Source organism: Alosa sapidissima, chromosome 22 (assembly GCF_018492685.1).
Source record: "Alosa sapidissima isolate fAloSap1 chromosome 22, fAloSap1.pri, whole genome shotgun sequence".
NCBI classification, from domain to species: Eukaryota; Metazoa; Chordata; class Actinopteri; order Clupeiformes; family Clupeidae; genus Alosa; species Alosa sapidissima.
In genome coordinates this window covers 11953955-11978551 of record NC_055978.1, presented here as the reverse complement: position 1 = coordinate 11978551, position 24597 = coordinate 11953955, and the positions used below count along the sequence as shown (strand labels likewise).

General features: G+C 41.0%; 1 protein-coding gene across 1 annotated transcript; it reads left to right on the top strand.

The window, feature by feature from the left end:
* Positions 1-97: 97 nt before the first annotated feature.
* LOC121696982 (solute carrier family 22 member 5-like) lies at positions 98-22629 on the top strand. The gene is made up of 10 exons (XM_042078212.1): positions 98-602; positions 2303-2406; positions 2636-2790; positions 13534-13705; positions 14756-14882; positions 16036-16136; positions 18094-18308; positions 18503-18685; positions 19791-19926; positions 22031-22629. The coding sequence occupies exons 1-10, from the start codon at positions 210-212 to the stop codon at positions 22101-22103; spliced, it is 1659 nt and encodes a 552-aa protein (XP_041934146.1). The 5' UTR covers positions 98-209; the 3' UTR covers positions 22104-22629.
* Positions 22630-24597: the final 1968 nt, after the last annotated feature.

Genomic DNA, 24597 nt, shown 5'->3' with positions numbered 1-24597 from the left:
TTGGGATGTATATATATATATATATATATATATATATATATATATATATATATATATATATATATATATATATATATATATATATATATATCGAGAGAGAAAGTGTTTGTGTGAATGAGAAAGTGAGTGTGTGTGTGTGAAAGAGACAGAGAGAGAGAGATAAAGGCAGCTCCTCCAAGTGAAAGGGCAGTTTGGATAAAGGAGAGAGAATGAGAGAGTACGATGAGATCACCTCCTTCCTGGGGACTTGGGGACCGTTCCAGAAGCTGGTCTTCTTCTCCTTGGCCTTCAGCATCTTGCCCAACGGATTTACGGGCATTTACATCGTGTTTGTGGCTGACACGCCGCCCCACGAGTGTTTGGTCCCGGAGGAGAGCAACATCAGCGAGAGCTGGAGGAACGTGAGCATTCCCCTGGTGGTGCAGGACGGGCTGGTGAAACGCAGCTCCTGCAGCAGATACAGCCTGGACCAGCTGAGGAACTTCTCCCTGCTCAACTACGTCCCCGACGTGGACGTCAACGTCAGTCAGATTCAGCAGGAGAGCTGTCTGGATGGCTGGAAGTACAGTAAAGACATCTACCAGTCCACCATCGTTACTGAGGTGAGCACTAACATAAGAGAAACTGACATCAGCGGCTGTTCTATGTCCTGATATAATTGTTAATGAATGCCTATCAAGTATCATTGCCGATGAAATACTGTATTTAACATGTTATAATATCTTTAGGCTACGGGCTGACCTATATCTAGTATCTCTTGTGTACTCGTTTAAAAACAACAACTACGCCATAGCTGTGCACATATAATTTAAGATAAACTAAAGAACAATATAAGAATATAAGTTCAGTATTAGAAATATTTTTTTTCTGATTGCTGATTGATTGATTGACCACTATATAAACCAAATTGAACCAACCATTGCCAATTTCTTGTGAAAGTCCACAATTCAGGTAAAACTTTTCAAACTATTTTTAAAATGGCGTTTTATTTCAATGTGGAACACACTAGCCAAAACAAATGTTTGTGTTTCAAAAAAAAAAACTGTAACATCTGGTGCTTATAATATGAAAAGCTGGTTTGGTCTGTTAAAAACCCACCTCTATCAGATGTGGAAATGACTGCTATTACTCTCTTAAAGATAACTAATTTTCCTGAACTGCATCCCTGTGGTTAATCATTACCAATTGTCATCATGGGCTTCCTGTTATATCTACTCTCTCTCTCAAGGAATTTGACTCCGGTTAATCTTTGCTCTCAAAGTACACTCACTTAACACGAATATACGAATAAAAAAAAAACATAAAAGAATAGAAACGGAACAGTAAGAGTAGAATGAAGAGCAGTCGAATATGGCTATAATTATAAATATAGTAAGTACATTTGCAATAAATAGAACATTATGGGTGGGATAGTGTAGTGCAATTGTTCGGCTGGGATGTCTGTTTCCTTGTGGTCCCTGTCAAGGCTGCCATGGTCGTGGACACCTCAACAGGCACAGGCAAGATGCAATATACAATTGAAGAGAGGGTAGGAATAGTACAATATCAGTATAGACTGAGATTTAAGATTTAAATATAAATATAAACAGTGCAAGGCAGTTCAGTGCAATGATAATGTATTAATAGCAATATTGTAATTGTAAGATTGAAGTACACATGAGGTAGATGAGCAGAACAGTGTTGATCGACTTTGTTCAGTGTAAGGGTCGGGGCTATTTCTGAGCGTTCAACAGAGTGACTGCTTGGGGAAGAAGCTGTCTTTGTGTCGGCTGGTTTTGTATTGTCTACCAGAGGGAAGAAGGTTGAACAGTTTGTGACCAGGATGTGAGGGGTCTGCAGAGATTTTTGCTGCACCTTTTCCTGACCCTGGACCAGTACAGGTCCTGGATGGAGGGAAGGTCAGCTCCAATGATCCTCTCTGCAGCCCTAATTGTCCGTTGCAGACTGGCCCTGTCCCGATTGGTGGCTGACCCAAACCAGACAGTGATGGAGGTGCAGATGACAGACTGAATGATGGCTGAGTAGAAAGTGGTCAGCAGCTCCTTAGGCAGATTAAACTTCCGTAGCTGTGTCAGGAAGTACAACCTCTGCTGGGCCTTTTTCTGGATAGAGTCAATGTGGGGAGACCATTTTAGGTCCTGTGAAATGGTTGATCGCTAAAGGAATCCACACTCTCTAATTCCTACTCTAGTTATATAATGTGTAAAGGCATGGTTGTAGATGTGATGTATAACAGCAATTGAACATATAACACAACATAAAACTGTGTGTGTGTGTGTGTGTGAACCTGATGACATTGCAGTGGGATTTAGTGTGTGAAAATGAGTACAAAGTACCGCTGACCAGTTCGCTCTTCTATGGAGGGTCACTGGTGGGCACGTTCCTGTCAGGTCAAATGTCAGACCGGTAAGAAGCCTATGCAGTTACGTGTATTTTATTATTTGATTTGATTTATTAATTCATTTGTTTATGATGAATTCATTGTGCTCCGTCATTGTGATGTCTTGTAATATCTGTCTGATGCAACAGTTTCCTCTATCCAACACAATTTTCTCCCATGGGGGACAAATAAAATAACCTTGACAATGACCTTGACCTCCCTGACACTGAAGAGCCATCTCTTGCCCTCCACCAGAGTTGGCAGGCGACCCATGCTCTTTGTGATGATGGTCGTCCAGACGGTGACCACGTTTGCTCAGATCTTCTCGTGGAACTGGGAGATCTTCGCTGTCTTCTACTTCTGCTCTGGGATGGGCTCCATCTCCAACTATCTGATCGCTTATGTTCTGGGTAAGAGTTGTGCGCCTCGGCCACTCCGACCACCAGGCAAGTGCAGAGAAGGGGGGCTACAGGGGCTCTAGCACCTGCCCTTTTGCCCCTTTGATGTACAAGTGCCCTTTTGACAAGACCCGTTTTTTACTTTTTAAAATGTGTAGTACTTCCGCTAGTTCCAACGTGAATATTCGCTAAAATGTCACATTAATAGTTTGTGAAATTAGAAATTTACAAAAATAAAAATGTTCTGTGTTAACTGAAATGCCTTGCGGCCACCAATCCGTGACGTCATTCAGTGAACTCTCAGAAGGTGCACGCAGGCACAGTGCTGCTGCAGGAGACGTTTGGGAGCACGGTAAGGTCACTTGGCAGTTAGCCTATCTGAACATGCAATAGTATTCAGCTAAGAGATAGAGAATAAAATGTTTAAAGTTGTTTCATGTTTAATGAAGTAGGCTATCAAACCCGTTTTAACCATGTCATGGTCCATCCATTTCAATAACCTGGCAGCTTCGAAAATCTAAGGCTGAACGTTCATAACATATTCTGTTTAGGTTACTATGTTATAGTAGCTTAGGTTAGTAGACCTAGTTCATACAACAGAGTAGGCAAACCTTTTCTAAATCGTCATAAGCCGACGACATAGGCTACTGTAGTTGTTTAACTAACCCAACTCCACACGTCCTTCCAGTAGCGTGCGGTGACCATACATTTTGGTAGGGCAGAAAGTCTGACTTTTTTTAATAGCCTATCATTTTGGGCTACATTAAAATTACATATTTTACAGGACTTTGCGGTATGCTTAAATCATGTCACAGTCAGAATTGTAGATCAGTAACCAGTTAAGTTTGCACTGTTCTCATCATGTTAAACCAGCGAAGCAAACAAAACTATTTTTTTTGTGTTCTGTCTGGCCTGCTAACTATCTAATATTTTTAAGTAGTTGGGTTTTATAACTGCAACTCAAGACAGTTGGGTGTTATGGATAATTGTCTGACCACTCGTCCTTCTCTGTTTACAGTAGGCTACATTACGCGTCATTTCACTCAGTGGCCACACGCACAGCACGTGAATCTGCAAGACACCAGCTTGCTAATGGTGGTAGTTCACTGTGATAAACATTAAAATTATAGCCTGACAAGCCAGACTAGGCAGTAACATATTTGCTGCCAGGGTGCGTCTAGATTTCTAGGCTATTAAAATTAGCTTTGAATTTAATCAATAAGATGTAGCCTTATAGCCTATGATCTCTGTGTAGATAATAGCCTAATGAAAACTGAAAAGACCTATCTGTCTGTGCCCTGGCTACAGTAGGCCTACAGTACATGCACTCCTACTGAATTTTCAGAACCAAGGAGAGAAATGAGAAAAATGTGTTACAGCTCTCCCAGCTAACAATTTATGGTTCCGCGAAGGTTATTTTTTGAGTAAGTTTTGGTTCTCATGGAAAGTTTGCTGAATGTTCCGGGAACGTTAGTTCTTGGTTATATAAAACGTTCGCTGAACGTTCCCCTAACGTTATCTAAAGGTTGCAACCTTTAGAGAACCTTCCCCTAACGTTGCCTAACCGTTGCAACCTTCATAGACCTTCCCCTAACGTTCCCTAAACGTTGCAACCTTTAGGGAACATTCCCATAACGTTCCCTAAACGTTGCAACATTTAGGAAACGTTCCCTTCCCTAAACGTTGCAACCTTTAGGGAACCTTCCCCTAACATTGCAATTTGCATACCAATTTTATTATTACTTTAAACTGCATGAGCAGGAATGCATTATTATATATTTGCAGGATTTAATGAACAGGCAAAATTTATGGGATTTATAACTTTAATATAAAATAATCAAAATACAAAAGGTCTAAAAATATATAACATCAGACTCCATGTTGCCCAAGTATACTAACACAAGGAATTTGACTTTGGTAGGTGCTCTATACATTCATTAAATAGACAGACAATACAATAGAGAGTACAATAGAGACAACAATATACATTGTGACAGATACCAACACAATATACAAAACAACTATAGAAATAAGACATAATACCAATATAAGTACACATGGAGTGTGATGTAGAGTGCAAAGTAATAGTGCAAATGTAGTGTGCAAGACACATATTGGAATGATAAAGTATGTAATGTGCAGGTGAATGGTCAAAGTGGGGATGACCCCACTTACCTGCAGTTCAGGAGAGTGACGGCAGTGGGAAGAGAGTTGTTCTTGTGTCTGGTTGTTTTTGTGTGCAGGGATCTGTAGCGCCCGCCAGAGGGGAGGACGTTAAAGAGTGTGTGTGCAGGGATCTGTAGCGCCTGCCAGAGGGGAGGACGTTAAAGAGTGTGTGTGCAGGGATCTGTAGCGCCTGCCAGAGGGGAGGACGTTAAAGAGTGTGTGTGCAGGGATCTGTAGCGCCCGCCAGAGGGGAGGAAGTTAAAGAGTGTGTGTGCAGGGATCTGTAGCGCCCGCCAGAGGGGAGGAACGTTAAAGAGTGTGTGTGCAGGGATCTGTAGCGCCCGCCAGAGGGGAGGACGTTAAAGAGTGTGTGTGCAGGGATCTGTAGCGCCTGCCAGAGGGGAGGAAGTTAAAGAGTGTGTGTGCAGGATATGTGGAGTCTTTGGTGATGTACTCTGGGACCTAAGCGGGCAGAGACCAAGTCCTGGAGGGAGGGCATTTTGTTCCTCCTCTCCTGCAGCTCAGTGACTGTCGAGCAGGACGACAGCAATAGGTCATCGACTGGGCAGAGGGAGGTGACTGGGAGCTCCTTAAGAGCATGAGCAGCTCATCCATCTTCTCCTCAAATGCGTCCATTCGCTGTGCCATGCGGTAATGGTTGTCCTTATTGCTATGGAAAAATGGATGGTGTTAGTTTTAGTTGTTAAATGCATTATATACTTGCATATGTGAACAAATTAAGTGAGTCTTCTTATTTCCTCTTATTTTCGTCTCCATGGCCAAGCCACCTCCCTCTGTGTGATAAGTCATGTGCTGTTTACAACAAAAAAAAGTTAGTTACTCTCAAGTTCCTTGTCATGAAATTGTATTTACTTGGAAATGGAAAATTCAAAGACACTGTACCTTCAACTGGGTCCCAAGATGAAGTGGCAGGCGTTATAATAGACCCATCCAGCTCTGGGCAATGAGCTGGTTGCCTGTATGGTGTTGACTCATCTAAAAAGAAAAAGTAAATATGAATATTAGTCAGTTCATTTATGGTAGGTTTCTTGCACATGACATTTGCAAAAGATAAACCTATGCTGTTACATTAAACAATCGCTTAAAAAGAAAAACTCACATGCAGATGGTGGAGGCAGTGACATCTGCTGACCTAAAAAAAGGCAGGAAGAGACAAATACATCAGAACAGCCACATGATATGCACCAGGTTAATAAACATGAATGTCAGTAGTTCCATGGTAGGACATATGACTCAACTGGTTTCTTAAATACATGTATAAATGTTAACTTACAGACAGGGCTTCCAGGCACACGCACCATCCTGGAATGCTTTCTTGCTTGCGGAACGGATTCATCTGGAATAAAAGACCATACAATCTGCACTGATTGCAAAAAGAATATTTGAATTGTGTAAATAATGTAGTCTGTATTTAAGAGGTCTTACCATCACGTGACCCTGCACTGCCTTTTGTGGACGCTCGCATCTTCTTCCGCCTCAATGCAAGAAGTGTCCATCAGCCGCTGACACTTTTCCATAGCTTTGGTGTATGAATCTACGTTAAGAGAACAAAGTTTTTGTGAGCCAGTAGTAGAACAAAGCAGTACTTCCATACAGAGAAAACTATTATTGATAGTATTGCAGCAATCAGTCACCTGTACACAACCAGATTTTCTTGACTGAATATTTGGCCCAGCTTTTGACTTGGTTTTTGTATTGTAGCCCATAGAATTTCTAATGGGGAGAATGGGCTTAGTTTGTAAAGCCAGTATGGCAGCTGTGTATAGCCTACTACACACATTCCGTCCCTTCTTGTATGCTTCCCAACAGACCTCTGAAGTTCGCCTACAAAAAGGAACCAAAACTGCCATATTTGCCTATAAGGAGATCAGGGTGTTAATTTAACCTAACTACCTATGACAAGTTACATTGCAAGTTAGGTCTGGGGTAACAAAAATCTAAGTTGCTGTCTTAACATAGGCCTACCGAAGATCACAGTTAGCCTACCACTCGAAGGCAGAGGACAAAAGTGTATTGAGCAAAATGTCTGCATTTCAGACTTCTTCGTCCCCGGGAGAGTGCAATAATTCTCTCCCCATGTTATTTTCCCATAGCAAAAATTGCAAGATAGGCTACCGGATCTCAGCTTTTTGAAGGCAAAATTCAGAGGTTTATTCACTTGAATCGTCTATCCGATAAACTGTGTTACAAGATGGCCGCCGACAGTGTACACATTATCTATGGCCATCTCTATGGCTCTAGTGTAGCCTACATATGCAGGACTGTTCAGTAGGTTATACCCACTTAAAAAGCATCACCATCTCAGTATGCCGACTTAAAATAGACTAGGATACATTTGGGGTTGATCACAGTATAGCCTACCCACTACAGCTAACTACTAGCCTACATCACAGTAGCCTAGATCCAGCTACATACAATATATCCACTAGCCTACTAGACTACACCACTGCTGCCGAGTGACTTGCCTAAAAGGACTGACTGTACACTAAAACTAATTAAAAGAAACGGTAGCCTAGTGCTATTATTTGTAACATCAACGCGAGCAGGTTAACATGATTACACAAAACATACAATGCTGCAAAACATAACACGTTGAGAACAGCAGCAAACAAAGACGAACGAGCAATGTGCTCTGGTAAATTACAAACTTGGCAGAATCGGAATATAACAAAGCCCTACAAGTGAAAGGACTTAAGGTCAACCTTAAACCCTTGCATTACAACCACTAGGCCTACATCATGAAACTGTAACATATTTCACTTACTTTCGCGAGATCGAATTCAAGACGAGTGTAATCCATTCCAAGACTTCTTCCAACGGTGTTCACGGAATCACGGAATTCAAACAGAGCCCGTTTACGGAAGTCAGGACAAGACTTCAATCGATCAATCTGAAAGCAGAGGCGCTGTCTTCCCCCTACTGGCGTGGGGGTAGCCCTACGTGTAAGGGAGAGCCTGTCTGATTGAACTGAAGTGAAATGTGAAATGAAAGAAGTGAATTTTCTTAGTTGTGAAAAGTGTTCTATTGATAGATTCTTGTTTAAAGTTCATTCACCTAATACGGTAAAAAAAAAGCACAAAAGTATATATTTTTTATTTAGTAAAATTGATATTAGCCTAAAATAAATATTATCTTGATATGATTTTTACCTTACTTAGATTTCATAAGACCAATCATTTGAGTGGATCTAAATCAAGTGACTGCAAACATTTTGTATGTTAGGCTACTTCAAAAACTGAAATGGAGCTTGTTTAAATAAACATTTCAAAACCGCACTCAGAACAACCAAAAAACAACCAAAGACAACCAAACGGGAACGTTGTGTGAAGGTACTGTGCAACCACAGGAGAACGTTTTAGTTGGTTGGTTCCCTTAATGTTTAGGGAACGTTAGAACGTTCCCTTAACGTTCCCTAACCGTTAGTTTTTGGTTTGGTTCGAACTAACCTTTAGGGAACCATACACTAACGTTCCCGAACGTTCCCTTAACGTTTTGTGTTAGTGGGGCTGTCTGCTATTTACACCCATTCTTCTTGATACATAATGAATAAATATGAAAATGTATAAAATGTTTATTAGTGCATTAGACTACTTTGCACATTGCTAAACCATATAATAGCCTGTCCCACCATCATCATTGAAATAGCATAATGCTAGAATTTAAATGATGGAAGATGTTTTATTTTGATATAATTTGCATGTAGCCTATGTATTCTCTATTGGGTTGTAATCAAAATTAAGTTTTAAATAAAGTTAACACGTTTTCTGAAAATTTTGTTCCATGTGCCCTTTTTTTACATTTGAGCCCCTGCCCCTTCAAAGGTCTCAGCACGCCCCTGCTGACCACTTCACTTCCTGCACTTCCCATGTGGTTGAGCAGCAATGATGTCACCGACTGACCATTGGTCGACACGGGTGCGAGTAGGGGCAGCTGTGGCATACTGGTTAGCGCTTCGAACTTGTAACTGGAGGGTTGCCGGGTCGAACCCCGACCAGTAGGAACGGCTGAAGTGCCCTTGAGCAAGGCACCTAACCCTTCACTGCTCCCCAAGCGCCACTGTAGCAGGCAGTTCACTGCGCCGGGATTAGTGTGTGCTTCACTTCACTGTGTGTTCACTGTGTGCTGAGTGTGTTTCACTAACAGTTACAGGTTTGTTTGAAGAACAAGCTCATCCACCTTTGTTCTGATTCTGAACACCTCTAACATGTGTAATCCTTTGCCCATACTGTGCATCTCTCCTATGTCCTATACACTTCGACTCTGACTGACATTAGTACATTAGCGTACTTCAGTGGCTCATCTTACCGCAGTTGGATTGTTGCTCTTCAAAGTCACTTGCAGGTTTATCATCTGCCTTTCTATTTTGAAATCCAGGACAGCACTCGACAATTAACTGCCAAATCATTAGCCAAATGAGTGATTCTAAAGGGAAATGCAATCTACAACCCGAATTCCAAAAAAGTTGGGACACTTTATAAAATATGAATAAAAAAAAGAATGCTATGATTTACGAATCATTCCAACCCTTTATTTATGTGGGAATAGTTCCCAGACAACATATGCACTGTTGAAGGAGAGAAATCTAACTATTTCATGGAAAATATGAGCAAATTTTGAATTTGATGCCAGCAACACGTTTCAAATAAGATGGGACGGGGCCAACAAAAGGCTGGAAAAGTTGTGAAATGATAAAGACAACAAAAGGAGGAACTTTTCACAACTAATTAGGTGAACTGGAACCATGGGGATAAAAAGAGCATCCAAGGAAGACTGAGAGGTAGATGTACTACCACTTTTACGCACACTTGAGGTGTACAGTATTTTCTTCACAACATGCGCGTAAAACCATGGTGTGGTATGTATTAACAGGCCACAATTTGCGTTTTTCCGTGTCATGCATATACATTCCTAGGAGGGTTAGGGGAAAGTGAGAGTTTCGCGTAAAAAGATAGGAGGAGAAGCCCTCCCTGACGAAACTGCCCATTAAAGCGCATGTCTGTTTTGCAGTGAAATATTTCCGCCTCATAAAAGGAGATGTTAATCCAAATGCGTCAGTAAGAGAAGCGTTCAAAGACAACAGAACCGGTATTCAAAGCACCAGTGTTGCTTCTTTGTACTATGTCAGAAGCAATCTTAACTTTCGCCTGCCTTTCTTACCATAGGCCTGGTAGTCGCTCAGACAAGGAGTTATAAGATAAAGGCAATACCATTTGTGTCACCTAATGCAGTTCAGTGAATTAGCAAGATACCATCAGAAGGCAACAATCATAAAGCACAGTGCGCGCGCGCGCGCTCTCTCCCCTGCGCATAAAGCTGTCTGCGTGTTGTAGGCTAGATTTGCGTGAGTTCTTTCTATCTGCTTACTTTTGTGAGTTGCGACCACCTAGGCTATGTTATAGACGTTCTATGAGGTACCAGTGTTTAGCTGTGTCACAAAACAATAAGCTTTGTTTGTTAATGTAAATTTAGCCGGGACTGTAAGCTGTCACACGTGGGTGCTCGATGTTTTCAGTGGGTGCCCGAGAGACGGAGCATCCACGGTATCGGCGCCTATGACAAGCGTATCTCGCGGTTGCATCCATTACAAACAAACATGCAATGTGAACGTCTGGGATTGGGAAGAGCACTAAATGCTCTACTGAATAAGCACGAAGTCAAACCTTTAAATGAAAAACACTCTTTAATAAAAAAAATAAACCGCTAATGAAGTAAACTTGTGACCATCAAAAATCGTTTATCGCCTGTAACTCCGTGATAACAGGACGTAACAGGAAGGCATTTGACTGAGCAACGGAGGTTAATATGCTCTATATTTTGTCCAAATGATGTCTGTCTATCATCGTTGCACTCGGAGAAAACCAGAATGTTTAATTTGTCCTGCGTTTCTTCTACGGCTGCAAACGGGATTCACTCGCAGTTAACCAAATATTTCTTTATTAGGGCAGGGCAGGCATATTTCTGGCTATTAAATTATTTCTAAACCAGTCTGCTAAAGTTTGTAGTGAAGTCTGTGTAGGGTTTTCCAGGCTCCATTTCTTTTTACGAGACACCCTGCTCACTTGAGCCATCTACCGGTTGTTTGGGTTGTTGCAGCGTCACACTGGGAAAATACAAATTAAAGTCGCGTGATAAAAGGGCCGTGAGTGAAGCTGGCCAAGTCGAAGCACTGCCCACTGTATGTCTAACTTTCACGTCATGAACTTAAACTTTCCTACCTGCTAGATTTGACTATTAAATTGGGTTACGCTTTACTTGACAGTATCAACATAAGAGTGACATGACACTGTCATGAATATGTTATAAACAAGTCATAAACGTTTATGACATAACCCTCCTGTTATTAAGTGACATTCAGTTTTTGTCATAACAAGTTAGGGTTAGGATTAGGGTTAGGTTTAGGGTTAAGTTTAGAGTTATGGTTAGAATTAGGGTTGGGGTTAGGATTAGGGTTAGAGGTTAGGGTTAGGTTTTATGTGTCATGACAGTGTCATGTGTTCATGATAGTGTCATGTCACTCTTATGTCGATACTGTCAAGTAAAGTGTTACCAAGTTGTGAGTAGTGCAAATTGTGGGCGGAGAATGTCGCTGATTACCTGATGAGCTGACAGTGTGCGCTTTCTGGGGATTGGCCATGGTGCTTATCACACTTTGTTCACAAATGTACATAAATCTGCCCTTGAGTCTCTCAGAAGTAAAGATGTGGAGGTATTCATCATTCAGTGTAAACCTGTGTGGGCAAATGATGAAACTATATAAGAATAATGTCTTAACATGACATTGTGAAGGATTTGAGGATTTCATCATCTACAGTACATAATGTCATTAAAATATTCAGAGAATCCAGAGAAATCTTGGAAAACTAGGGACAGGGCTGAAAGAAATATTGGATGTCCATGGTCTTTTGGACCTCAGATGGCACTGCGTTAAAACCAGACCTTTTTCTGTAAAGAAAAGCATAGTAATGGCTCAGGAAAACATTTGTCGCTTTACAGAGTGTTTAACATTCAGAGAGGGCCCATGAGTAACAGGGGCAAGGAAAAACTCCCTAGAATTGGAGATACTTATAGGAAGAAACCTCGAGCAGATCCACGACTCAAGGGCCTAACCCATCTGCCTAGGGTCAGTTACAGAGCAGTAAGGTCTGTATGATAAATGAATAGGTTAGTTAGGTGTAGAGAATAGAATATGGTGTTTAAAGCCACCTGAGGTATATGTTACAAAGAGGTAGGATGGTTACATTCAGTATGCATGAATCCTATTTAGTGTCAGAAAGTTCAAATAGTCCACTGTAGGAAATGCACTGTCCATGGGGATTAGGAGTTGTCATAGGGCAAGTAGTGGGTTGCTAGGCTGATAACCCTTGTCTATGAGCACAGTGTAATGTTCCATTCACAAATACTAGTGTAAACTCTACCATTTTATTTAGACATGACTATCCAACAACAACTTGCTCATAGTGCTCAGTTCAAAACCCAGCATCCATGACTGTGTGGAGATGCATCAGTGCCTATGGCATGGGCATTTTGCACATCTGGCAAGGCACAATTCAGGGAAAATCTTGAATGCTTCAGGAAAACAATGCCAAAATTAGTTCTGCCCATATTTAAACAGTATTTCTCCTTAGAGGATGAGTCCAGGTTCTAAAATGGCCTATCTGCAGTCCAGTCCTGTCAAACTGGGTGCATCATGGAATGAAAACCATGATTAAGAAGACCCCAGACTGTTAAACAGCTGAAATCCTATATAATGCAGGAATAGGACTACATTTCATTCTTAAAACTCTTCCTGAATGTTTAATCCCTAAATGTTTGTTCCTAAACATTAATATGTTGTTAAATGAAGAGGTGAAGGAACACAGTGGTAAAAATGCCGTCTCAACTTTTTTGAGACGTGTTGCTAGCATTAAATTCTAAATTAACATATATTTTCCAAAAAAACATTTATCTCCTTCAACAGTTGATATGTTGTCTGTGAACTATTCTCAATTAAATATAGGGTTGACATGATTTGTGTTTTTATCCACATTTTACAAAGCGTCCCAATTTTTTCGGAATTCGGGTTGTATAACTATAGATTACATTGGCAAGCTATCAGTGTGTCTTTCCCAGAGGCACATAGGGGTGCCTCCTCTCCCTTCTCTGTGGCCCAGAGTTGTGACCTCACACTTGTCAGTCTCTTCACTGCCCTATCAAATGAAAAGCCCAAAAAATACACTTATAAAAAAGTGAAAAGGCTAACTAAAGCTGATTTAATCATGTGCAAAATCTGAGCAAAAAATATGTATCTTAGTTTGTTTCTCTCTCTCCCTCTCTCTATTTCTCTCTATCACTATCTCTCCCTATTTCTCTCTCTCTCTCCCTCTGTGTCTCTCTCTTATATCTCTCTCCTTACCCCCATGTCTCTCTCCCCATTTCCCTATTTCCTTCTTTCTCTCATCTCTTTCTCTCGCTCCATATTTCTCCCCCTGTGTCTCTCTTCTCTCCTCTCCCTATTTCCCTCGTTCTCTCCTCTCTCTTCTCTCCTCTCTCTCCCTCTCTCTGTCCCTCTGTCCCCTCTGTGTGGTCCAGGCTGCGAGACCTTGGGTCCAGCGGAGCGCGTGGTCTTCAGCTCCCTGGGCGTGTTCATGAGCTCGGGGCTGGGCTACATGGCCATGCCGCCCGTGGCCTACTTCCTGCGCCAGTGGCGGTGGCTGGTGGCTGCCATGGCGGCATCTGGAGTGCTCTACGTTCCTCTGTGGTGGTGAGAGCCTTCTACTACTCTATCCAGATCAATTAGACTGCTCTACGTTCCTCTGTGGTGGTGAGCAACAGCACTGTACTACTCTATCCAGATCAACTGTGTTTAATGTAATATATAAAAAGTGTTTTGGGTGGTGGAGGAGCTTTGGCGCAAGCAGTTGCAACGAGCATCCGTACCACATTTGGGTCCAAGAGCTCACTGGAGACGAACGCGCCCCACGTATCATGTCCTAATCCCATCTCATGACTCTCTCCCACTCGCTTACTGTCAGTCTTCACTGTCCCATCTGTATAAAGCAAAAACGATAAATATACAAAAAAAGTATAGAAAAAAATGAATAGAATTAATTTATAGTCCAGGCGACAAGTGTTGCTTGACAAAAACAAATTGCTGCTGACAGATGTCGTGGAGCTGTAGGCTTTCATAGTCCATTGCCAAAGACAAATTGTTGAATAGAACATCAAGTTTGACATTAATGTTACATGGGACCACGAAACGAACCAGGCACACACCGTTACCATGGCAGCAACACACAACAGAACTCTAACTCCAGTAGAACTTTTGATATCCAGTTGATATCAAAAGTGACAACCCAGCAGACAAAAACCTTTTTAATTTGTTGGATCTGTCTTCTGGGCTGTTGTAACAAGTAAAATCCCCAGTGCGGGATTAAATAAAGTCTTGTCTTATCTTATCTTATCTTAAAACATTCTCAAACGAACTGAGGACAGCTTGACCCTGCACCATAAGTGTGCCATTTTTTATTCATAATGAGGAATTTGCTCTCTTGCTGTTTGTTTTCATTATCAAAGACCGATCTGTCATCCGTTGCAGATTCCCTTTTTGGTGGTATATCCAAAGTGTTTACAAAAAGCTGCATGCCATGCCTTTGTGTTGTCTGTGTGAAAGGGCATACTGTTGAGGGTTGTGTGAAGGCATGTTGTTAGGCTCTCCTGTCCTCTGTTTCACTCTCCTCAATAAGGATGAAAACCTAACCTGTAACATAACAGGAATAACCACCCCTCTCCTCTCCTCTCCCGCCTCTACCAGGCTGATTCCCGAGTCGCCCCGCTGGCTTCTGTCCCGGGGGAGAGTGGAGGAGGCTGAGGCCATACTGAGAGATGCAGCCAGGATGAACAAGGTCACCGTGCCCCAGGTCATTTTCACACCTGATGAGGTAAGCCACTGCTGTATAACCGTCTGCTTTCCAGGGCCATTCTGGCGGTGGCCTTTCTAGTCTGGGTTAATCATTTAGAGGAGATTACTTCTAGTTTGGAAGTATAGGACGGAGTTCAAGTATATTTGGCACACATAGAGCTATGTATAACTTTAGGACTAGCAGCGAAATGTGAACATGCTGGCCATGATGACAAAATCAGAGATGCTAACTACAATAGTAAAAAAGAGTTAAAATGGATAATAATACTCACAATAAGTTCGGAAATCCAAAGATGGGTATAAATAATAATAATAATAATAATAATAAGCACAATAATAATAAAAAATACTTCTAAACTAATACTGCTTGATTTCAGTAAACTGAACAGGCAGTTACTGCAATGCAAACTGCAATACGGTTTATGCCGAACGTCAGAAGGCTACAGTATACAGGAAAACAGGTCTAATCACATCCGATTGTTGAGAGGTAGCATTTATTCTGACAGCGATCAGCAAATTGGTAATAGTTTAAATCCAGTTAACCTGCTTTGTTAATTCAGTTTTATATCATATGTTTTTGTTTTGTACAAAAGCATATGAAGACATTTTTTACAACCATCAAAACTGAATTGAGTATCAAACTTAATCAGTGGTCCAAACAGATACCACTGTTTTAAATATTGCCTAAAGGCCTACACTTATCACTGTAAATTATAAAACGGCCAATTTCTGACAGCATTCTGCTATTGCCCAAAAAATACTCAAAAAACTATGTTTTCTTTAAGCCAGTGATGACACTGAACATTTATGGTAGTCGCTGATCAATTATGGGTGAACGCTTATTTATAATTTTTACCGTCTATGTGTCAGAATCACTGTTACCGCTTGACAAGTGGATGTGATTAGACCTGTTTTCCGGTGTAGGCTTTTTACATTCGACATAAACCGCATTCCCGGGTGCCACCATTGAGCCCTTGAGCAAGCCGAGTTGCTCTGGGGAAACTGGCCCTTGTAAGAAATGACGTAGCCTATGTAAGTTACTTTAGATAACAGTGACAGACAAATGAATAAGTATAATAAGCTTCTGCCAGAGCTTACTTTCTTCAACTAAAACAATGCTGTCCTTCTTTCCCTCTTTTAAGTGTCAGATGTGATTATATCTACCCCAACAGATTGAAAACTTCCTCGGAAATAAAGAGAAAAAATACTCAATTCTTGATGTGCTGAGAAGCGTCAATGTCTGTTCAATAGTAGGAATCTGTGCCGTGTTATGGTGAGTTTCAGCAACTACGTACTGGACAATTGTTAAAACTAAAGCAGGTTTCCATTAAACTTGTTAATGAACATTTTAACTATTTGAATAACAAATCCTGACTGGAAAAACTTGAAATATGCATTCACTCTTCTAACGTGCATATATATCACTAGAGGGGGGTGAATTAACTCGATTTGCTTAAGATACAATGTGATTAGAGCCCGACCGATAAATGTGTGTGTCGATATTATCAGCTGATATTAGCTATTTGCTGACCTATCGGTATTGGCGTTTATAACAACCAATAATTATTTTAAAATAAAGTAAAGGACAGCCAAATAGTGATCCTTCATCTAAATGTCCAGTATTGTCTTTCCAGCTTAACGTTACGTCCAACAGTAAAATAATGTTAGCATTGGTTGAGTGGGGGAGGCTAACTTGATTGTTGGTGTATTTGTGAAACATAAACGCGGTTATACCGAGTAACTTAACAACAGCACTATAATTTTCTCTTTCGACTGTCATTCCATACATTTTCTGACCATGTAGCTAAGGTAGTTAGCCACAACAATAGCGTTAGCTAATAGCCATTGTTTGTCTAGGGTGACCATTCGTCAGGATTTCTAGCCCACTGTCCGGACCTACAGTAGATAGAGTGTCTGCCTTTTTGTCAAGTGCTCCATGGGTCCGGTGCGCGGGTCCAGTCACAACCCAGATAGCAAAATCAGATTTGCAGATAGCGGACCACCGGTGGCATGCCACTTCTGGTCCGCTATTGGACCACCATCACTTTTAATTTATTAATTTACTTGTTGTGAATATTAAGAAAATACATGAAATGTTATTAAAATGATGGATGAAGTTTAACTGACTTTCCTTTCCTTGCCTTTGGTACCAGATAGTTAGGCCTATTTAAACACAATATCCCACCTTGATCAGAACTTTTCAATATGCTAAATATTAGAACACATTTTTACATTGTGTTTGTTGAAAATTAATATCGTTTATCGGTCTTTAAAATCCCATATTGGTCGGGCTCTAAACATGATTAAAATTGATGGGAACTCTTACCTATATTAGGATAATATCCTTTACCATAACGCAGGAAACACACACAGATGTGCATATTCTTCAGCCAAATTTGTATTAATGTGCATATTATGCAAACGAGCTGAATGGAGACCTGCCTACTCATTGATTCATAAAAAAAATCTTAGTTTTTTTGTTTTGTTTTGACTTCTGTAAATCGACCTTGAGTGTTAAGAAAGTCGCTATATAAATGTAACTTATTATTACTATTATTATTATTAATGAACAATGATTGAATGATTGAAACCACCTGATGTACCTTATTAAAGGTATCAAATATCAAATGCAGTTAGTTTGGATGATGGCTGACCTGCTCTCTCACAGATATAGTGCATCAAATAGTGCGGACATCTCGTCCAATAGTGCGGACATCTCATCCAATAGTGCGGACATCCCATCCAATAGTGCGGACATCTTGTCCAATAGTGCGAACATCTCATCGGACATCTCATCCAATAGTGCGGACATCTCATCGGACATCTCATCCAATAGTGCGGACATCTCGTCCATAAGTGTGAACATCTCATCCAATAGTGTGGACATCTCATCTCATCCAATAGTGTGGACATCTCATCCAACATCTCATCCAAAAGTGCGGACATCTCATTCAACATCTCATCCAATAGTGCGGACATCTCATCCAACATCTCATCCAAAAGTGCGGACATCTCATCCAATAGTGCAGACATTTCATCCAACATCTCATCCAAAAGTGCGGACATCTCATCCAACATCTCATCCAATAGTACGGACATCTCATCCAACATATCATCCAACAGTGCGGACATCTCATCCAATAGTGTGGACATCTCATCCAATAGTTCGGACATCTCATCCAAAGTCATAGTGAATGTGTATGAACTGTGTGTTGTGCTGTTGGTTGTAGGATGGTCATCACTCTTGCCTACTTCAGCCTGATCCTGAACACCTCAAACCTGGCCGGAAGCCCCTACCTCAACGCCTTCCTGTCGGCCGTGGTGGAGGTGCCCGCCTACATCATCGCCATGCTCCTGCTAAAGTTCTGCTCCCGCCATGTGTGCCAGTCCTCCACCCTGCTGCTAGGGGGCGCCATTGTCCTCTTCATATGCTTCATCCCCACAGGCAAGAGACAAAGAGTGGACAGATGAATGGGCAGACGGACAGACAAACACATGGACAGATGGACAAACATAAACATCTAACTATCAGTTTGTCTGTCTGTCTATCTGTCTAGATACAATGTCTGATTGATACAATATCAGTCAGTCAGCGCTGTGAATCTCCCTATAGTTCCCATCTGTGTTTGTGTTTTCCAGACTTACCTGACTTGGCCATATTCTTTGAGATGGTGGGTAAGTTTGGCATCACGGCAGCGTTCTGCGTGGTCTACTCTGTGACCTCAGAGCTCTTCCCCACCGTGCTGAGAAACACTGCCATGGGCATCTGCTCAACAGCCGCCCGCATTGCCTCCATCCTCTCCTCCTTCATCATTTACTTGGGTGAGTAAACATCCTCTGGTTATCTGGTTGAGATACAGGGCGATAGATAGATAGACAGTAGTTACAGCTGCTACACTGGATGTGTAATTGAAGCGCATTTGCAGAGCATATAAATAGTCATAGAATAGTCATAGAAATAGTCGTAGAAATAGTCATAGAATAGTCGGTAACACTTTACTTGAAAGTATCGACATAAGAGTGACATGACACTGCCATGAACACAAACCTAACCATACCCGAAGCGTTATGTCATAAACGTTTATGCCTTGTTTATGACACGTTCATGACAGTGTCATGTCACTCTTATGTCGACACTGTCAAGTAAAGTGTAACCAGGATCTAGCTGTGGCGCAACTGGCTGGGGCACCTGCACCGTACGCCGGCGACCCGGGTTCGATTCCTGCCCCGTGGTCCTTTCCGGATCCCACCCCAACTCTCTCTCCCACTCACTTCCTGTCATTCTCCACTGTCCTGTCATTAAAAGGCATAAATAGCCCAAAAAAATATACTTAAAAAAAAAGTGAAGTGTAACCAAATAGTCATAGAATAGTCATAAACACTTCACTTCAGCAAGGATGTGGCTGAAATTGTAATAATCATGTCTAAAGTAATTTTGCACAGTAACAGTAATTGCGGAACTGTAATTGAAGTCATATTTTGCTAAATGTTTTAGCATGAAGACGAATCAGGTCTGTGGTGAAAGTGGGTCGATCTACAACTGCTATCAATCAACTATAACCTTAAGTTATCTTGAGAAAATATTTTTTTTGTATATCATGAGAAAGTGCTCTCATTTTACTAGATTGCATGCACAATTTAGTAAATAGTTTGTTCATTTCAGAGAAATGAGAGCAATATATTAAAATGAGTACACTAGTAAAACGAGCACACAATTTACTAAATTGAGTGCACAATGTAGTAAAAATGCCTTGCAATGACACTTCCAGGGTTCGTAGTCCAAGGCCTACAAGAAACTAGTCAGTATTTCTTGGGTAACTTCACACTGCTTGGGTAACATCACACTGTCTGATATTAGGTAACCTTCATAGTTTTTAAAACAAAACAGACCTACACGACCTTATGCATGACCTCATTGTCCTTTCAGGGAAAATTTACAAGTTCCTGCCTTATATTATAATGGGGAGCCTGGCCATCTTTGGAGGCCTTCTCTGTCTACTGTTACCGGAGACATATGGAAAAGCCCTACCAGAGACCATCACAGAAATGCAGACCATGAAAGGGTAAGAACACTTACATGCAAACTTATATCTGCTAAAACGCAATGAGGAGGACTCCTCCTCCTGTGTGTGCGTGTGAGTGTTTGCGTGTCTGTGTGTGTGCCTGCGTGTGTGTGCATGTGTGTGTGCATGGCCGTGCGTGCCTGTATGTGTGTGTGCGTGTATCTTTATTTGTGTGTGCGAAACTGCACACAATTGGAGGATTATTATGACACCCTCTGAATGCATGCCAAGTTTCGTGGAATTCTGTTTACAGGGGGCCATACAATAAATGAATTTATGTGTACATTTAGTGACTGTACTGTACCAACTGGCCTGTAGATGGCCGGGCACAGTTTTCTGTGAATATCTCGAGAACTGTAGAGCCTAGGATGACCATTTTTTTGTATGTTGGCCTCCAGGGGCCATGACAACCCATCCCATAGCCACTCATTTGATGTATAGCGCCACCTAGTTAAAAATGAAAAAGCAAAAATTAAACATTGTAATCGCAGGTATATTTGGCTGACAGGTTCAAAACTGCACGGAATTTAAAGTGTAGGATCATTATGATACCCTCTGGATGTATGCCAAGTTTTGTGGGATTCTGTTCATGGGGGACCATACAATAAATGAATATATGTGTACATTTAGTGACTGTACTCTATGCATGCACACACATACGCACTCATGAATACACGCAAACACACACAGAAAGATACGTACACGCATGCATGCACAAACAAACCCACACACGCATGCACACACACACACACATAAACACACCCACACACACACCCCATTACCCCCAGACAGACCCACTCACAAGCGAAAACACACATATACACAAAAGCAAACGCACACATGCATACACTAATTTACATACACAGAAGTGACAAGAGTAGGAGATGGAGACAAGACAAGAGACAAGAGACATTATTTTTGCGGAGAGAATGTGCAGGACTGGACGGTGGTCATATTTTGTGCCGCTCTGCGGTACATCTAGTTTTCTTACATTATTCTACTGCTTGATTCAGTTTCCCATTGTGAAGGTTCTTTAGAACGTGCAATTAAAAATCGGGTTTTTGCACGGCTATGAAGTAGTTCCATTTTTTTGACCTTCCTACATATTTTGTATCAATTCGCCCGAGTTCTTTAGAACGTTCATTGAAAATTACCGATTTGAAACATTGTATCAAAGATCCTTGATTACTAGCTCCGCTTGCACCCTCTCTGATTATATCAAGGAAAAACATCAAAGAAACACTGCAACGCTTCACCAACCACTCTTTGCGCGTAACCGTCGGTCAGCTGCTGTCCGAGAGCCGGCAGATCATGGCAGTGACTGGACACAGATGCGAGACGAGTCTCAACAGCTACTGGGCACCCACGGCAGTCGACAGAAAGCAGTGGAGTGGGGTACTGTCTGGGAAAAAAGTCGCAACACCCGCGGCAACTCCAAATGAGCCTTCTCCATGTCAAACTTCACCATTAATGGGAACGTGCAGTTCATTACAAAAAATTAAAAATGCCTTATTTCATCGACGTTTTGACTGTTTTATATGTAGCCTAGCTGGTAGGTAGGTAGTGTTCCAGCGTAGCAACCATTTATGTGGTACTATTAGTTTGAAATAAATACTTATTCAACAGCTTCAACTATCCAAATGAGATAACAAAAAAAATGTAAAATGAATATTTAACATGTTGTTAACAGTAGAATAAGCGGGATAATGGACTTTCATCCAAAAATAAACGCACTACAAGGTGCAAGGTCCGCTGCGCGTCGTGGCCGCATTACAACCTCGAACGTGCGTTTATTTTCGGATAATCTAATGGAGTGTCGTCCATTATCACAGAATATGCAGAACTGGACAGCGGTCATATTTTGTACCTCTTTGCGGTACATCTAGTTTTTTCAGCTCTAACTCATTTTTGACATTGAAAAATAAACCACACCATGAAGAGAAAAAAAACATAAGCTGTTGTCAGGGTTCTAAAATTATTGGATCTTACTGAATGTGAAGATTTCAAGGTTATTGCACAAGGGAGACAGAAAATATTTAGTTGGTACAGTAAATCAACCTCTTGTATTGTATATGATTGCAATCAAGTTTTCTTTCTTCTGCAGACTGAAGAAAAACAAGGCCCCTGATCTGGACATTGGACACCGCCAGTATGTACAAAAAGAAGAAAAGTTCTAGTCAGAAATGCACTCAAATGGACTCCTTTACTTAAAAGTTTTATTTAAGAGGATTTTTTGCATTTACAATTTGATGTGTCTTTGTGTCTTTGAATATATTTCCTTTCTTGTCCATAAGAGAAAACAATGTCTAAAGAAGCTATCTAGGTCTTTGCATTTGTGCAAAATATATTGGATAAAATAATGTTTAGTAGTGAATTAGTAAAAAATTAGAGTTTGCAATGGTGTGCCTTTCAGAGTCTTAAACCTCCGTGTTTGCTTTTGTATGGTGGAAAGTGGATAGAAGGCTGTAGGCAGATTTGTTTTGTACAAAGATGTATTTTTAATGTGTATATAACATTGCATAATAATTTGCAAAGCATTTAACTTAAAGGAACACGCCATCTGACCCCCGGTCTGACAACCTGGTATTGCCAATAGAAACAAATACAATAAAAGTTAAATAGATCTGTATCTGTGAGTCCTTTTTGTAAAGCTACACTAAAAGATAAAATAAACAGGCTTTCATCCTCTTTCTTTGAGGGACAGTATGCGTGGGGCCTCACAAATTAATTCCCTCTGACTTGCTTCAAGTCACTCTCATTGTTGATGAGAAGATGAAGCAGAACTAGCCCTCAGGGCATGAGAAGAGAAGAAAATATCCAAGGCTCAGCCCCATTCTCCACACAAAGACTCACAGACATACCAGCTAAATTCTCAAGGGCTGAGGGCTGTCCCACTGTAAAATCCTGAAGTGAATGACAGACAGTATGCAGACAGTACCTTCACGCCGCCATCTTGAATTTAGTCATGATAAGTCGAGTGATGAGTACGAATGAACAGGTATGATAAGGGACCAGATTCAAAAAATAATTCAGTGGAAATGTATGGATTTCAGTTGCTGCTACTGGAAGCAACCGGAATCCATGCATTTCCACTGAATTATTTTTGGAATCTGATCCCTGATCATACCTGTTCATTCGAACTTGTTGCTCGACTTATCATAAACTAATCAAGATGGCGGCGAACGGTAAACTTCATGAAGGTACTGTCTGTATAAATCGTCTTGTAAATAAACTACCAGTGCTTTTTCAAAGTTCTCAATGTCTCGTTTTAAATGTCAAGGCCCTCGAAAGTCTACCATTGAAGTATGGAGCTACTTTGAGCCTCGTAAATGGTGTAAAACAGTGATTTATTTGCATGGCTAGGCCGATGCCCGAAGCACCCCCATCAAAAAACTGTTGGTAGCATCGGCTAACTAGCGCCAGATTTCTAAGTGCAGGGGACAAGCTGAGATGAGCTATGAGACATACGTTCACACTCAGTATCATGTTTCAACACACTTTAGGTCAATATCACACCGGAATTCTCCTTTAAATACTTAATGAACGTATGGAGGATTCAAAACCATTCAGCGATGCCACAGCAAGGATGCCACCAAACTGTTACAAATTAGGATGAGCCCTCTAAAGGACATAATGAGATTATAACTAGAAATGTAATGCCAGAGGAATTACAATAGTGGATGGAAAGCTGTTGACTCATTGTTGGTGGGGAGATTACTGAAAAAAAAAACATTGAATCTCTTAATCTTTGAGTTCATACAAACCCTTGTACCAAAAAACCTTGTGTGTCAGGCATTCTTGTTATCACACTCAAGGTGGGTTTGACCTTGACTTCATCATTGAGCCCACCCATACAAATGTTCACACCAAATTTGAAGCATGTGCGTCAAGCTGTTCTGAAGTTGTGACACAAGCACGAAAGCTGGCCTTTGGAAAATGTAGTTCAGAGAAAGCCTAATTGTATGCAATGCAATAGGCTACCTGCAAAACGGGACTTTCATGTTGATGACTGCTCTTTCTGCACCCAGATAACAATTAGTCATTGAATCTGTGTTAAATCAACATTACTTGGTCAACGTTAAAATCATTGAATCAACGTCGCACCAGGCCACATCACTTTTGCACCCTTCATTAATATTGAAGCAACGTTGAAATTCTAACTACAGATCAACGGGATTTCAATGGTATTTCCACTAAAATGAATATTGAAACAATGTTGAAATTACAACCAAACTAAAGATCAACGTGATTTCAATGGTATTTTAATTGATATTAAACCTCAGTAAACCACTATTAGCCTAATCTGGCAAAATATTGGGAAATTCATATCCTGCTTTATCTACAGCCAGGATACATTTGGCTAGGCCTAGGCTACACAAGCTTGCATAAATAACCATTGACAACTTGTTAAGCAAGCAGTTAAGCAAGTGCATTTATTCACTCTTCATCTAGAAATTCACGTGTGCTGTGCTTTCCTGCCATCTATTCAGTAGGCTATAGCATCCATAGCAGTTGCAGTCAGCCTGATCCTCCAGTAGCAGAGTGAAGCGGCACCTAACAGAAATAGAAGGGGGAAAAAGTTGTTAGATAAATATGTTCAACTGAACAACAAACTAACAGCTAAGCCTACAATCAAGTCATTTTACGCCACAACCTACCACTCATACAAAC